The sequence below is a fragment of the Planococcus citri genome, chromosome 3 (genome assembly GCF_950023065.1).
Source record: "Planococcus citri chromosome 3, ihPlaCitr1.1, whole genome shotgun sequence".
In the NCBI taxonomy this organism is placed as follows: Eukaryota; Metazoa; Arthropoda; class Insecta; order Hemiptera; family Pseudococcidae; genus Planococcus; species Planococcus citri.
Genome location: NC_088679.1, coordinates 19,748,967 through 19,766,414, shown reverse-complemented (window position 1 = coordinate 19,766,414; position 17,448 = coordinate 19,748,967). Strand labels below are relative to the sequence as shown.

The 17,448-nt window shown below is 32.8% G+C and overlaps 1 protein-coding gene across 1 annotated transcript in view; it reads right to left on the bottom strand.

The window, feature by feature from the left end:
* The window catches only part of LOC135841514 (protein lozenge-like), an 80,869-nt gene extending 66,828 nt beyond the window's left edge, over positions 1-14,041 (bottom strand). Inside the window, exon 1 of the mRNA XM_065358506.1 lies at positions 13,124-14,041. Within this exon, the coding sequence (XP_065214578.1) occupies positions 13,124-13,541 (418 nt within the window). The 5' untranslated portion in view covers positions 13,542-14,041. The remainder of the gene's footprint in view (positions 1-13,123) is intronic.
* Positions 14,042-17,448: the final 3,407 nt, after the last annotated feature.

Below are 17,448 nucleotides of genomic sequence, written 5' to 3'. Positions count from 1 at the left end.
TAAACCGAAATCGCAGATTTTGCGTTCCAACATAGGACTGGCAGGAAATTTTTTAAATCGTACAAAGGTAGATCGAAAGAGCATGCAAAAATTCGCCATCTGTCGAAATTTCAAGTGCTAAAGTGCCTTTTTCGATTTTTGGTGAATTTTCAAAAATCAAATTTTGGTCAAAAATGTGGAAAAAATCAAAATTGTACCAAATTGACCCAGAAAGCTGAAATTTGGGATATACCCTACTTTTGACCTGCCAAATCGATTGGAAACCGTTTCAGACCGTTTTGAGCAGTTCTGGAGCCTCCATCAGATTTTGAAACTCGAAATTCCCACAAAAATCATCAAATGGAGTTAGAAAGCCGAAATTCATTGTGCAAACTAATTTCAATAGGTACCTAGAGTTTCAAAAGGTGTTCTTTGAAGTTGATTTACAGAATTTTCTCCACGAGAAAGACGAAAAATCTGAAACTCAGCAATTGATAAATCAGTGAAAAATCTCAGAATTAATTAGTCATTTAGAGCACCTTCACTGAATCGGTGACTTTATAATAATTATTCTAGAAGGAATTTCAAAATCACAAATTTCAAAAAGTTGTATATTTTCTAATTTTTGAATATTTATAAGCTCATGTGAGAGACCATGCCAAACGTTTTTACCACTCAAAAAGATCAGTGCAATCGAGTGGAGACCTTCATTTTTAGTTGAAAGTCACTCAGAAATAATTTCGGCTTCGAAGGTGCCTCTGGAGATTAGATACGAGTCCTCAAAGAAATAGTCGTGGAGCCCGCTTAAGGATAAATTGCACCCCGCCCCCCGTCGATCCTCCGGAACAACTTTTTTCTTAAAGGGGGAGTCCTAAGGAACATTTCTAGCCCTTGTACTCAAAAAAAAAGTGGCCCTACTTAAAAATGGCGGCCATTTTGATTGATAGGTCAGCCGAAATCGCAGATTTTGCGTTCCAACATAGGACTTGCACAACATTTTTTAAACTGTACAAAGGTAGATCGAAAGATCAAGCAAAAATTTATCACCTGTCAAAATTTCAAGTGCTAAAGTGCGTTTTTCGATTTTTGGTGAATTTTTGAAACAGTTTCCAATCGATTTGGCATGTCGAAAATAGGATGTATCCCAAATTTCAGCTTCCTTGGTCAATGTGGTAAAATTTTGATTTTTGAGAGAAAAAATCAAAATTTTACCACATTGACCAAGGAAGCTGAAATTTGGGATACATCCTATTTTCGACATGCCAAATCGATTGGAAACTGTTTCAAACTGTTTTGAACAGTTCTGGAGCCTCCAGCAGATTTTTGAAACTCGAAATTCTCACAAAATTTCACCAAAATGGAGCTGGAAAGCTGACATTTATTCTGCAAACTTATTTCAATACGCTACGAAGTCGACTGCGGGTGTATTTCAAGTCGTTTTGGAGCCTCCAGTGACTTTTTGAAAATTACTGGAGCCTCCAGTAGATTTTTGAGATCAGAAATTTTCCAAAATCCGAAATTCATTCTACAAACTAATTTCAATACGTTACAAAGTCGACAGCAGGTGTATTTCAAATCGGTTTGGAGCCTCCGTCGACTTTTTGAAAATTACTGGAGCCTCCAGTAGATTTTTAAATTTCCCAACATTTCATCAAATGGAGATGGAAAGTCAAAATTCATTCTGCAAACTAATTTTAATACGCTACGAAGTCGTCTGCTGGTGGATTTCAAGTCGTTTTGGAGCCTCCAGCCACTTTTTGAGAGGTCGTATGGTGTTTTTTGGAAAATTGAAATTCCCAAGAAGTAGCTGAGAAAATTGTCTATGTATTTTCAAAAGATGGTATTTGAGATTCTGTATGTCAAATTAGCCATTGGTATCAAAAAAATCGTTTTATTTTTGGTTAATTTCGTGTTTTGAACATTTTTTCTTCTCAAGTATAGACAAAGATGAAAGCTTCAAACTGCTCACAATTTTGGGCAAATGTAGGAGATAGTTGAGGCTACCTTCTATAAAAATTTTGTACAATTTGGTGCATTTGAGCCCAACTAACGAACGTTTAAAAACAGAGTATACACTGTTTTACAAATGAATTCCTGTACTATTCTCTTGGAACGTGATGAGATAAATTAGTTGATCAACTGAGGATCAGTTTTGTGGAATTTAAAAATTGCTTATGCCAATTCTTTGGATACCTAGTTGATTCATTTTCGGAGACTTCGAAGAACATAAGTATATTTTTTCTAGTCCAAACAGTTGAAAAAAATGCCCGAGGTTTTCATTCGGTACCTTCCTCGTTATATACTCCTTTATTTATCCATTCTTTCGCCGGAGGTAAAAACGAAGTACCATATCGTGGACTTGTTTCAATAACAAATTAACTCGGTGTTATTAAAATGGAAGAATCGACGCGTCGGAAACGCCATTAATAATCGTTGATTCGTAAGCACAATACAAAGAAGACGCGACGTGAATTGAACTCGACAATTACCGCAGCATCCCACTTCGTGGCATCACTCTATCCTTGTTTCGCACCATTTACCGTACTATACGAATCTTGCTATGCTTCTTTATACCTCTCACTCTGTTGTCTATGTAGTCTTTCGGTACTGCCTCGCGCTCGCGACTGACTCGAGTAATAAGCGTTGCCTCGTCATTGTCGTGGCTGAATAATTTATGCGCTAAAAAACAATGATGGCGATTCTCCGATGTCACATAAGTCTTCACGAAGGCTTGCCATTATTCCCAGCATAGTCACAGGTGTTTCTTAGGAGCAGTTTTGTTTCTCTCAGGCGTCGTTTTTCTTTTTTTTAAACGTTCCGTTCGCCAATCGACGTACGACAAATGGTCGTAACTGGTTTCAAATGATAACAGTGTAAAGCTCGCGAATGATATAATAGTCCACACGCCAGAGACCGCACACATTCGACGATCGTAATTTTTCGTCTGTATGAATATACGACTGAGACGAGGCGACGACAACCTGTCGTGTATGCGTCGTATTTTCTCATTCTAAGTACTTACATTTCATAAAAGAAGTATTAAAATGTGTTTACGATATTGTAAAAAAAAAATTAATTAAATGGATACTCGGCTCGTCGTCGTAGCTGCTGCATGTTGCAGGACCGCCGAGTCGGTGTTTTTTAGGTGTTGGAGATGGGTTTTAATGGATTTTGTGCCAGTTGGAAAAGAATATATTGAACGTGTAATCCTTATAATTTTGGGTTTTGTGAGAGAAAACATCTCCTGAATTTTAACGAAAATTAGTATGAAAAATTTTGAGCTCTTCGGCCTTACAGAGCCAAGTGTTCTCAAAGTAGGGTCTTTTTTCAAAAAACGTATTTTTTGCCATTTTTATTATTAGGTATTAATTTTTTAAAAAATCGAGAAAATTTACAAAAACTTGAAGTCTCCACCAGATTTTTGAAACTTGAAATTTTTACATTTTATTAAATGGAGTTACCAAATCGAAATTTACTCTGTAAACTAATTTATTCAATACAATATGAAGTCGACTGCATGGTGGTTTCAAGTGGTTTTGAAGCTTCCAGCTACTTTTAGGAAATTTTCATTTTCCTAAAAACGCCACGAAACCTTTCATAAAGTCACTGGAAGCTCTAAAATGACTTGAACCCACCTGAAGTCGTCTTCAGAGGGTGTTAAAATTGGAGTGCGGAGTTGGCTTTCCATCTGCATTTGATGAAATTTTGGAGAAGTTTCAAGTTTCAAAAATCTCCTGGGAGCTCCAGTAATTTTCAAAAAAAAACCTTGGAGGCTTCAAAACGACTTGAAATTCACCTGCAGTCGACTTCGTAGCGTATTGAAATTAGTTTGCAGAATGAATTTCCGCTTTCCAACTCCATTTGATGAAATTTTGGGTAAATTTCAAGTTTCAAAAATCTACTGGAGGCTCCAGTAATTTTCAAAAAATCCCTGAATGCTCCAAAACGACTTGAAATGTACCTGAAGTCGACACAATTTATTTTAACATTTTTGAGTCAAAAATTGAGCCTGGAGTGTTTGCACTATGCTGATTTGGATTTTCCCCTCAATTCTACTCTATACAGTAGCCGAAAATCAAAATAGACCTTTCGAATGGTGGAGAGTAGAGCAGTTTCAGCATTTGGAAATATACGCAGATTTTCGAAACATAAGTGCTCATCTTTGAACTTTTTTGGTGTCGTTTCCTAAATGTTTGGCCAGAAGTCAATAATGAAAAATGTAATGTTTGGTCCCATTTTGCATGTTTTTTGTTTTTTTGGTAATAATGCCAAAAACCAGATTTTTTGTAATTTTTTCTCCAAAACTGGGGAAAAATCAATAAAAAATCATGGTAATTGGAAAATTTACAAAAAATTTCAGAAAATTGTCAGATGAATTTCCTTTCTCCTGATGCCTGATTTGTTGGATTTTGGTCAAAAACTTGCGAAATGAGTTTATTTATTTTTTTTTTTGGTTGCTGATTTTTCAACGGAGCTTTGCAAACAGGCATCCAATAAGAAAAGTATTCTACCGGGCAAAAATTTTGAACCCAAACAACACTGGATCAAAAAAGCAAGCAATATTATCCAATTAGCAATAATCTCTGGTCTTAAGGGGGTAGGAAGGTTTTTATGGTTTTATTGATTACCTCATTTTATGAAGTGATATGGGTCCTAAACTTGATATAAGCCATCAGGGGCAGTGAAAACATAAAATTGTAGTAGGAAAATCAAGCTTCCTAAAATGCTACTTTTATAGTATGAATTGGCTGTATAAGAAAAATACTCCATGTTGGACCTGTTTATCCCACATAATGATAGATCACTTTTATCGAAGTCATAATGCCTCAAGTTGAGTCAGAAAGAGTAATAATATCAGTAGTAAAATGATATTTCTGAGAAATTTGAAAAAAATGTAAATCAAAATTTCTCAGCACCACATTTGCACAATTTCCTGCTGACCTAATGTACTAATCCAGCCAAATTCTTCACTTACTTTCTCAAGACACAAATTTATAAGTCCCACGAGGTAATTTCTTCAAATATTAGTAAAATATCCCCCCCAAAAAAGCAAAAGACAAAAAATTGTGAGCAATTTAAGAAAAATTTCCAACCCTGAGAAAATTCTCCCATTGGTACAAAAAATATTACCTCGTGGGGAATTAGATATTTAGATTGAGAACATCGAGTTCAAGATATTTCATGGATAGGCGTTGAATATTAGTAGGAAAACTGACATACTTATAGGAGGAAAAAAAGGTTTTCAGAAAATTGCATTTTTTTTCAGAAAATTGCATTTAACAGTATCAATTTTACGAACTTTAATACTAAATTTCCACGTCCCTTTTTGTTTCTGATGGATTATCTTCCACAATCAAGTTCAGTTCAGGTCTCTGATGCATTTTTGAGGATAACTCAATAAACGGGTTTTTTAAACCTAAAACCCTACCTACCCCCTTAAAATGAATTTTTTCAAATTTGAAAAATTTTTCAAAATCAAATTTGTGCTAAAAATGAAAAAAAATTCTCCAAATTTGCTTCACATGCGCTCTATTTTCAATTCTCCTCCCCTTCCCCCGCCTCCTCCTCTAATCTATTCGAGCCAGTTTCAGATCATTTTGAGTTGCTCCAAAGTCCCCTGCAAATTTGAATTGTGAGATCTTTGTTTCTTCATAGAGATAGTTTTTGCTTTAGGGATGTGCCCGATTTACAAGCCCTATTTGCACTGATTAATTTTTTTCTCATGTGTTCAAATTCATGTCACATAAGTGTACCTATTCTGATTTTTATCCATTTTTTTTTACATGCCCAGAAATTTTTTTAAGCTGGGGTTTCTTTGCTGTAAGGGTGGTATGAATTCGCATTTTTCTTTCCCCCTGCCTCTCTTTCCCGCCTTCCTTTCTCCAAAGATGTGAGTTCAATACATTTTGGTCAGTTTTTGTGTTGTTTTGAACGATTTTTTTTTTTTGTGTTTCGAACCGATTATTGTAATTTTTAATGTATGTTTTTGTACTATTTTTGAATTTTACACCAATTTTGGTTTTTAGAAAATTCAATGATTCTTTACGATTTTTTTCCATTAATAATCTTTTCAAATTGTTTTATTGCATTTTAAATTTATTTTTCAATTTTTATAAGATTTTCGGCTCATTTTTCGTAAAAATGAGGCTCAACATTTTTGATGGTTTATGTGAAAATCTGAAAAATAAATAAATGGACCTGCTAACTTATCCTTCACACGATTTATAACAATCACTCTCACTTAGATCCCATTTCGAAATTTCATATCACTCCAATAAATCATAAGTATAAAAGTTCCAGAACGAAGAGTGAAAATGGTAATACTCGAAAAATATAAAAAAATCAGAAAATCTAAAAATCTTTAAAAATACATTTCAAACGAAGGTAATAAATCGATGCAACAATAAAACGCGTATACAAACTTGGACTCTATAAATGAAGATATCATCGAAGCAGAACCTATATAATTTAATCCTTAAATGAATTTCGAAAAAATAAAAATAATAAAATGACACACTCGTATTCTCTGTTTTGTTTTTTCTCATGATAATTCTTAAATTTTGGCTACATTTGTACCTGTATCGCCTTGAAATGACATTAATCTTATGTAATATCGCGTTTCGATTCGAAATTACGAGTATATTCTTAGGTATAGGTATACGTGGCTGCTTTTTGATATCGATGTCGTCGAATTCGTCACATTGAAAATATCACCCAGGGTATTGCGCGATCAGTCGATTCCATCAAAATCGATATGTAATCTGCCTCTTTTCCCAGTGTACAAACTTACTGCTTTTTACCAAAAATATATAAATGTGTATTCTGGCCTAGGTAAGTATATTAGGTCGTAATATGTATGTACGTACATACGTTAGATAAGAATTACAAATTCGAAAACGCTAATACATTTTCGTCTTTCGTGGCTTCTCTATATCGAAGGTACGGGCTATGCCTATATACCCACCCTTTGTCATTTAAATCCATTTACGACCATTTAAATGGTGAAAATTGCGCATAAAAATGTCATTACGTATACCATCGATGATTTTACGAGAGACGAACATATAGACTACACACAGCAACAAAGCATAGATCGTAAAAATACTCCACACGAGTTTTCGTTTTATTTATTTGTAGTGTTGTAGTACATACATAATAATGTATGTTTGAAAGATTATGTATACCTATAAGGTACACGTAAGTTTAGGGAAAAAAATAATCATCACCATATACTCGAGTCTTATTCTCTGGCAACAACGTAGAACGCGTCAAGAACATCGCAACGGTACTTTTAAATACCGGAAGATTTTAAAAAGATAAATACCCAATGTGTTTTAAATTTATTGTTCAATTTTTTAAAGTACTCGCTCCAAGAATAGGTACTATGCTAGTACAACCAATCGAACATGTTCGACTGTTGGTTAAAGGCATCATTAACACGTTCGTTTACAAGATAATCCGTATTATTTTTAAAACCCCCCAATTACGATTACCAATTACCATTTATCGTTTTTTTTCCTTCTTCAAATGGTTTGTTTTGGCCGCGAGAGTGTACCTATACCTGGATATTACCCGGGTAATGTATAGAAAAGTGAAATTCAATACTCACTTGCCCCGAAAAAAAAGAAGGGAAACGAGTAATTACGTTTGTTTGAGTCGAGGGAGGCTTAACCCTTGGAAATTCACTTTTAACCGCGAGTTCGCTTTTCATTTAGGTTGTTTAATTATCATATTGGGTGGTTTCGGGTTTGTTTTTGTGAAAACAAAAGCTACCATAGTTGTTGGTACTCGTAAGTGCCAACTTTGTGCATGTGAAAAAGAATGAAACAGTTGCTTTCTATAAGGAAAATAAGTCAATTTTTTCAGGTTCACTATGAATTTGAATGAGGAGTTATCCATTTTAAGAATTGGAGTAATTAATGATGGACTTCGAGAGCGAAATTTAATTTCTTTCAGCTCTGTTCTAATTCACGTCAAAAAAAAACAATTTTGAGAGTAATTTTTTTTTTTGAGAATTTAATTAACCTAATACTAATTCTAATCAACTTGAGTGATGATAATAATATAATAATGATTAATGAAGTATTAGATAACCAAACTATGGCATACTATCGTTAGATCACTTCAATGAACGTCGATCTGTGGGTTCGATATCGTGTAAATTTCTACACAGCTTCCTTTCAGTTTTCAGCTCTGGTTTTTGTGGTTTCCGTCATAATCGAATTTTTCACGGATATCGTTCGAATAAATATTCTATTATTGTTTTACATTTACATGCTATGTCATGTGCAGTACTCGATGATTAGATAATATCGAGCGATAGGACATGGACAGTGATATCGAGAAAAATATAAACAGAAAGTGGGACCTGGGGTAGTTTTGGATCGAAATAGGAAAATTTTCAGACTCAGATTCTGATTCTGGTTTTCCTTTTATGTTCAATGTAAAAAAATGAGGTTTGCGATAGAACGATCAAAAGTGGATCATCGATGGTCAAAATAAAACGTTGACTTTGGCATTCACTCAAAGGGGTCATGTGTACCCTGGATTTTGCTTTTTCAAAATTGTCTACTTATTCGAAGATTAAAAAAGCTGCTACTTTGAAATACTTTCTCAAAACTGATGATTTTTAGCACCAAACCTAACATACGACTCGTATGTAAGTACCTATGTAAAATTTTATTTTTAAAAATCGAAGATTTTCAAGGCAAATTGTCCGTCTTGAAAATTTAAAAAACTGTACATTTTCATTGGGCAATGAAGTTATTAAAATTAGTGGTTTGCTTGAAAATTTAAGGTCATACATATATTATGGCTTCATCAATTTTAAAAGTAAACAATTTAGTCATAGAACATTTCGTGTTCATCTTTAAACGTTGCAGAAGATTCTGTATAAAAAATTTATTTTGGTGAAAAAAAATCCAAAAGGATACTCGAGTGCTTTTTTTTTCAAACCTGCAAACTGTGTCCAATAAAAATATTTCAAAATTATTTTTTTTAGAACGATTTCAAAGTTTTCCATTTGTTTTTTGGTAGCTTATTATCATTGTGGAAACTTTGATGATTTGTACTTCTTGCATCGTTGGTAAATTTCTTTTAAAAAATCAAATTTAATTTTGGTCGGACTGAAGTGAAATTTCTACTCTTTTGATGCTTTTTTTTTTCAAAAAACTCAAAACTGTTTTCCATTTTGAAATGAAATATACTTGAAGAAGAATTTTCAAAATTATTCATCATTTTCGGAATGAGGTTTTTTGGAGAGGGTTCATTTTTTTCAACATTCTGTGAATTTTTTGGAAAGCTCACCAGTTCAGAGAAAAATAGCAGAGGTGCGTTAAAATCTTTTAGTTTTTTTTTGTTCATTTCTTTCTTCACCACTTCATAAAATTGACGATGAGAATTGAAAATTAGAGAAAAAAATGGGTACTTATTCAGTTTTTAAAATGTCTCAGATCACTACCCATGTAGTAGGTACCTAATTAATTCTCTGCTGTGACAAAATTTATATTTGAAATGCTTTTATTTGATTTTGATAGAAAAGAGGACAACTTAGGTAGGTTTATGTAGGTATAATCAGGTAAAAACCTACATGAAATTTTTCCTTGAAAAATGGAGTTCTTTGAATAGTATAATGAGACATTTGAATTGGCAAAATGTGAAAACGAATAAAACTGTCCAACTGAAATCTTCTAAAAGAGTCACGTCATAAATCCTTGATAAAATGAGTGACTTCAATATGATTCAAAATCAAATTCGAAGAAATTTTCTCTGTTATGTATTCGGGTGTTCCGAGAATAGGACATTCATCGGAGAAGGCGCAGTCGAAGAAAAATCTTTTTTTGATTAATTAAAAAGATCAAATTGATGTGAGATTTTCAACTAAGAAGATGAAATTCATGCATAATTATGCAATAAATAATTGTATGTAATTGAATTTATGTCTTTTTATCTTCATTTTTCAAGAAAATTACACCCCTTGGTTCTCGAAAAATTACTTAGGTACTTTTTTAGCGTTTTCTTCTGAAATAAATATACCTAGGTACGATAATTCACATATCGACTCATCACAGAATAAAATTCATAAATTAATGTAATTTACTCGACGTAAATTGAGCGTGAAAAATTTCGAAAAACACAGATTTTTTTTAATCTTCTGGGTGAAAAATTGAGAATTTTTTTTCTAAAATCAATCAAATATTGAGAATTTTCTATTCCTACAAACATTGAAAAAATTGTGTTTTCAATTCTTGAAAATCCAAGTTTTTAAAACTTTATGAAAATTTTTTCATCTCGAAAGCTTTAATGACTTGGGTGTAGAAAAACTGCCTCGTGGTAAAAAAAGAAATTGATAGGCCTGAAAAATATTTTCGCAATTTAGTAACTAGTTTGCCCATTGAATATTTAGCCTAAAAATTTTGAAACGGACTTCATTGTTTTTTTTTATGTACCTACCCAGGTATTTTCATTCAAACAAATTTTTCAACTACCTATGTAAAATACTTGACACTGCACCCGGGTTTTTTCTGGTATTTCAATTTTTTTTGGCAACCGAACCAAATAGGTCTACAGATGGTATTTTTTCTGCAGACAAATCCTGGTTAGAGCCTTTTTTAAAATGTTATTTTGAATAAAATTTGAAGCGATGAGACTCATTCATTGACAAATATATTAGGTAGGATTTTCTTTATTAACCAGGTACAGCCAGTTGAAATAAATCTCGATTTTCTCCGAAATTTTAATTTTTATTGAAATAAATTGCAAAATAAACCTCCAAAAAGAACATATAGGCGTTAAAAAAAGACCTTCATCAGTTTTGTCGCCTTTGTTCGTCGTTGTTTATCCATAACGCGTAGGGAAAAAAATGCATTAAAATTATAATGTCGTTTTGAAATTATTTGGAATGCTTATGGAATTTAAACGTCGCTGGTATTCGATGGATATTACTGGACAGTCTGGCTGAATAGTGTGATGCGTAGAAATGACGATGATGACGTTAATATGTACATAACATGGGGGTAAAATACGACAACCAAACGATAGGTAACGAATATAGGGGTTACATATTCCACGTATTTGATAAAATGATACGCGTAAAAAAATTAATAAGAGGTAGTTTTCCAATTTGTGTTTTCCAAATTGAAAAACTCGGCTGTGAAGTGTCTGTATAGGCTCGCATGATACTAGATAGAGAGAGACTGTAGGTAAAAGGGGACTGACTGCTAGAATAGATCTGGGGCAGTATTCAAAAATACTTTCAAAAAAAAAATATTCACAATCAGTCATTAGATAGCTAATTTTTCATGTTCATTTTTTCAGCTGCTTAAAAATATTTCAATTTTTGTATAGTTATCTTATTTCTCCTGAAATTAACGAGTTTTTGTCAAATATGAAATACCTACGCCTTTTTAGTGTATTTTTTTTGCAATTTTTTCTTAAAGTAATTTTAATTTTTTGTTAGCTCTTCATTTGAAAAAAAAATGATAACCTTATCTAACAATGAGGTTTCGAAATATCAAATAGGTATCGTCTCATGTACCTTCTTTGTACCTAGTCATTGTTTTGGGTTTTATGAAATTTTTTCTTAATCAATACTTCCTAGGTCCATTACACTTTTTCTGGTAAAAAGAAATTATTCCAACCAAAACTAATTTTAAAAAATGTCAAACCATAAACAAATAGTTATAGAAAGAGCTCTCAGAAACACCTACACTTTTAGTCCAGGAAAAATTTTACGAATTGAATTTCATGTTCCAATTTTCAGAGAATTTTCAAAAACTCTTTTGTTTCATTTTTATGATGAAATTTAAAATCATTTTGATGAAATTGAAATATAAAGCCAACATTTGTAACTTACGTCAAATTTGTGAACTTTCTAGCTTCTGAAAAACACGACAAATATCAATTTTATAAGGGCAGAAACCGATTTCGAATAATTGAGTCTGAATTGATTGAAATGATCACGAGGATATACCTACTTGTATTTTCTGAATTACATTTGAGCTCTTTGATATTTTTTCTATTTTAAACTGAGAAATTTACAAATTTGCTAGAGATTCCAAAATCGCTCAAAATCGTCATAAATTTATTCAACTAATCGAAAATGAGAAATTTTTTTTGCTGAAAAAATAAAAAATTTGAGAAAGACTCTAAAACTTTCCAAAATAACATTAAATTGAAGCAAGATGGTCGAAAATAGAGAAAAAGCAAAATTTCAGTCTTTAGTTTGATGAAATTTCGCTTTTTTTTTTTATCAGAAAAGAATAATAAGTAATAACAAAACTAAACAATAAAAAGAATTTTCAAAAATTTGCAATTAATGAAATTCAATTCTTAAAATTATACCTGGTGGTGAATTTTCGGATGACCTACCTTTGGTTTTTAATAGTCTGTTCAAAAATGTTTCTTATGTCTAAAATATCCTCATAAAATTTTTTGAGTAGTTTTCGATATTTCTTCTATAGTCAGCTTAGGCAATCTTCTTTGAAATTACCCTCCTCCACACACTTTCTTTCCATCCTTATTTCATAATACATATCTAATCCATTTCGAAATGAATTGTGAGAAAATTCGAAATAAAAAAGTCACACATAAAGAATGAAATCTAGTAATGAGGAAATGACAAGAAAATTCCAGGTTTAGTATTCAGCATCAGGGGTTTTGTTCAATTTTTCTCTCAAGATTCCGCGGGATCAGGCAATTTGGTGTCAAAAATCTGTATACCTAATGAGAATTTTGAGAACGGTGAAACCCTGATCCCCCCTCACCCTTCTTCTGCGAACTTATGCTAATGTTTCTAAGATCACCAAAGAGTGATTTAGCAATCCTAGGCTAACGAATGTTTGATTTTGGCTCTCATCAATTAATAATCATTGTAAAGTGAAAAGAAATACCTACGTAATAAAATCCAAAAATAAGAATCATATTTTCTGTATGAGGGTAGGATAGGTTAAAATTGGTAGAAAATAGAAGAAAAATCTAATGCAAATTAGTTACTGATAAATGGTGAAAAATACACAAGTTTTTGAGAAAATATCCGCAAAAATGGCAAAAATTTGAACAAAATTTCCAGTAATCGAGATCTAAGTAATAGCTGAAAGCTTGGGTCTAAACTATGTGTAATTTAATACGTTAAACATCCACTCACCTCTGCCACTCCTGCCAACAAATCTGAGATCATTGAATTTAGCCACTTGATTCTTCATCACCGCAGTCGAGTTCCTCAATTCGGCGCAGGGATTTTCATCATTTCCAGCCTTTATGGTGACAACAGTACCATCCGGTACATCTCCTAAAGCGACTACTTTGAAAGCTGTAGGCAGTGTTTTATTCGATCTCCAATGCGAAGGCAAAGCGCTGCAAAGAAAATAAGGATTCCCTGTACGAATCAGTTCTCCTGGAGGGTACTCGTTTTGAATATCACTGATGACTTTCTCAGTCCACCAAAGGTCTTCGTAGTTTGTCGAATCAGAAGGAGCGTTTTCAAGATTCCTTTTCCTTTTTTTGGTAACCGGTTGTCCTCCGGTGTCCGTGGACGCGCTGATCGACATTACAGGTAGTTGCATTGAGTGATCGGTTTGGCAAAATTAAGGCAGAAAAAACAAATTTTTAGAAAAATTAAATCAATGTTCACGCTTTCGAAATGTTCGATGAAATCAAAACTGACACGAAAGTAACGAAAAAATTGAACCGGTTTGCTTGAAACATTGATACGTACGAAGTTATCGGAGGAGTAAAAATTGACGAAAATTATCCAAAAAAATTAATTAATTATCGACGATAAAGATACGTATGTGATCGGAGGAGAGCTCGTGTATGAAGCAAGACGAGAACGCGACACGTGCTTATTTTGAAATGACCGGCGCGACGACCGAGCTCGAGATGATATTAGAGATTATGTTGCTGTGGAGAAGCAGCCTCCGCGAACTGACACTTGTATCGTACTAAAAACATAAACATAACAATTCCCATTGATAGATTTAAAACGCGAAGCTTTGTGTTGTTGTTTTAGGTTTTAGGATAGACAGAGAGAAAGAGAGAGAGACGCCTCTTTTGATATACATACATTCCCACCTCTGCTGTCCTTACCAGTTACCTTTACTTTAGAATAGCGCTATCATCTGATTGGCGGTTAACTCGTGCCAGTTTCACTTTGTTCGTTCACCAACAAACCGCCTTACTTAACACGTATCGCCCGCGAGACGATGAGTTTTTCATTATCGTTGTTTTTCCATCGACGTCGCAAACACGGACACAGCGAGCTGTTCAGCTGATCGCTATCATCGAAAATCCCTAATTGTTTTTAATTAACTTTACCTATACTATACTCTGGATAAACTGGTTTTCACGCCAAGGTGCGAACTGCGGATTCTGCACAGATTGTTTTTCCCCCATTTACGCGAGTAACCTGGTCCTGGTCGGGTTTTTAAACTACTTTTTTTTTTTTTTTTTTTTGTATACGTAGTATCGCAGGGGTTTCCTTTGATATATTTTTGCAACCGTGTGTGTATTTTTTTCCACTTTGTTACCTATTTAGAGGATTGTTTACCGGTAGTGTTTTGATCTACGTGCCTTCGTTTGTATACGTACCTCTACCTATGTAGTAAACGATACGGTTGTATAAGGTCTTGTACTATAAGAGAAATCAAGTGGTGTGATTCATTCATTCATTCATTAAACCTCTCATTCATCTTTTACGAGTGAATCAGTTTGGTAATATGAATGAATCAGTGGGTTGAGGGAGGATGTTTACTTTTGCCCTTGAGTAGAGATGTTTTATTTATTCGCGTTTTTTCCCCATTCATGAAAGAAACAGCGAAGTGTTTTTGAAATTTATGGTGTCGGATTCACGTGCTACTGCTCTGATGATCGTACTCATCGAAATTTTCCCTAAGAAGAGATGAATATTTGGAAAATTTTTCGATTGAATTTGCATTTTTGAGAGGAAGAGGTGTTGATGAGGAATGGATAGTCTAGCGTGGGTTTGAGGAGAACGGAAATAGATTTCTGGAGTATGGCTGGTTTGCTGAAAGAAACGTATGGCTTGTTTGCTGAAAAATAGCATCATTTAAAATTTGTAAAATTGATATTGAAAGAATACTGCGAACACCTAGACTTGGTTGGAAAAAAGGAAACGAAGTTTTATTTGTTAAGACTTAAGAATGCGATGCTAATGATTCAAATCACGAGTTGGAAAGAGCCAAACGCACTTTAAATTTGTATCTAAATAATCAGGTTTTGATAGTTTTTTGAGAAAATTGATGACAAGCCAACTGTACTATTTTTTGAAAGGTTAGCTTAGATCAAGAATTGAGCTATTGATAACTGGTCTAATTGGAGACATTGTTGAACCTTTTGAAATTCTAACACACCGGCAAAAAAGTATTTGAATGTCCAAATGATTCCACTTTTAAAACTTTGAAATCAATATGAAATTCTCTAAAAATTACTGAAAATTGGCGGAATATTAAAAAACGTACAAAAGTTGAGCAAAATGTCTAAAAATTAGCGAATCGTCGAAAATTAGGTAATCAAAAATTCTCAAAGTTGAATAATAATAATTGATAATTTGTGAAATTCATGAAGTATTAAAATAGATTGGTTTGAACATTACCATTAAACTGGCAAAATTGCTTTTAGGATGATGGTATTGATGGTACAGACCTGACTCCCTATCACGTTGTACTTGATATTTTCATTTTATTTTGATATTAAGTTCATTGTTAAATGTGTAGGAGAATGCCTATCGGCAGTGCCTAATAAATTTGTTTTAAAAAAAAAACTCCTTGAAAATTTGTTAAAATGCATTTGGTTACTTTTGAAATGACTAATTCAAGATCACACGGAAAGAACCAGGTGAGTCAACAATTTTCAAAAATGAGTTTAGGGTCGAGTTAAATTCACACTGAGGAGTAAAAAAATGTAATCCATTTGGATTTTGAAAAAATTTGATTTTTTATAAGTAGTAGAAATTGCCTTTAAAAAATAGAGGAGGGGAGAGAAATGAGCCGAGACCAAATCTGAGGCAAAACGAAGAAAATTTCAACATTAATAAGTATTTAAAATGCTAAAATTTTTCATTAAGTCATCATGGTAATCGATTTTCATCGAATTCAAGTTGTTGCAAAATGCTAATTTTTCGGTTTTTTGCTTGATTTTTTCACGAAAAGAGTGACTTTTCAACACGTAATTTGCGTAACTCTTCATTTTTCCCCCCGTATTATGCATCGAGTTGTGTTTGTGGGATGTTGTGTGATATATTTCCAGTCATTACTTTTATGAAATTCAAATTCACTACACAATTAGAGTATTTTGAAGTTTATATAAAAAAAGTGACTTATCTGGTTCTTTCCGTGGACTCTTCAATTGTAAGTTACTGAAATTTATAAAAGTAACTTTTGGTTACTTTCCCAACGTGTTCGTTATCAAAGTTTTTTTTTATTACAAATTTTCAAAAACTGAATTTTTTTATGCATTTGAAGTGGAAAAAATTGTGTATCTAACTACCTACACGAATAAATGAATGACCAGCTACACTGCCAAAAGTTTCACTTTCTGCCAAAAATTGTGAAAAGTTTTATGTTTCGTCAAAATTGCCAGAGTCTTGTTTCCTGAAAAAAAGTGCAAAATATTGTCACTTGAAAGTTCCGAAAAATTTCAATATTTTTAAAAAGTTACATCTTTTTATCCAAAAGTTGAATAAAAATCTTGCTGTTTTAACAAAAGTTGTGAAAAAAGTTTATTTTTTACCAAAAATTACCAATAAAGTCTCGCTTCTTAGCAGAATTACTAAACAAGTTTATTCCCCCCCCCCCAAAGTTGGTTACTTACCTTACCTAAAAGTACCTAGGTAGATATCTTTTTTGACCAAAATAAAAAGTTTCAACAGTCTTGCTTTTTCGTCTAAAATTGGGAAAAAAATTAATTGCCTACCAAAAAAACATTGCAAAAAGTATTTTTTTTGACGAAAATTCTGACTTATTAAAGTTACTGAAAAGTCTCACCTTTTTTTTCAAGAATCACCCAGAAGTCTGACTTATATTCCCAAAAATGCTTGCTTCGTACTAAAATGATCAACGTTTTGCTTTTAGATATGTAGTCAAAAATTCTCGCTGTTTCTAAAATTGATTTTTTAGCAAAATGACTAAAAATTGTAGTTTTTTTTGCCAAAAATTCCGACAAATTTCAGTTTTTTTTTTCAAAAATTGCTTAAAAGTTTTACTTTTTTCCCCAATATTTGTTAAAATTGTCAAAATTATGCCCTTTGTCAAAAATTATTCTTGCTTTTTTGCAAAAATAGGTACTAATAAAATTTCACTTTTTTTTTAAATTCCAAAAAAATTCCACTTTTTTCCTCCAAGAACCCCCCCTTTTGCTAACATTTTCTGAAGTCTCGCTTTTTATAAAAAATTTGCAAAAATGAACTGTGTTGACTACATTGCTGAAAACTCAATTTTTTTCCGAGTTGCAAAA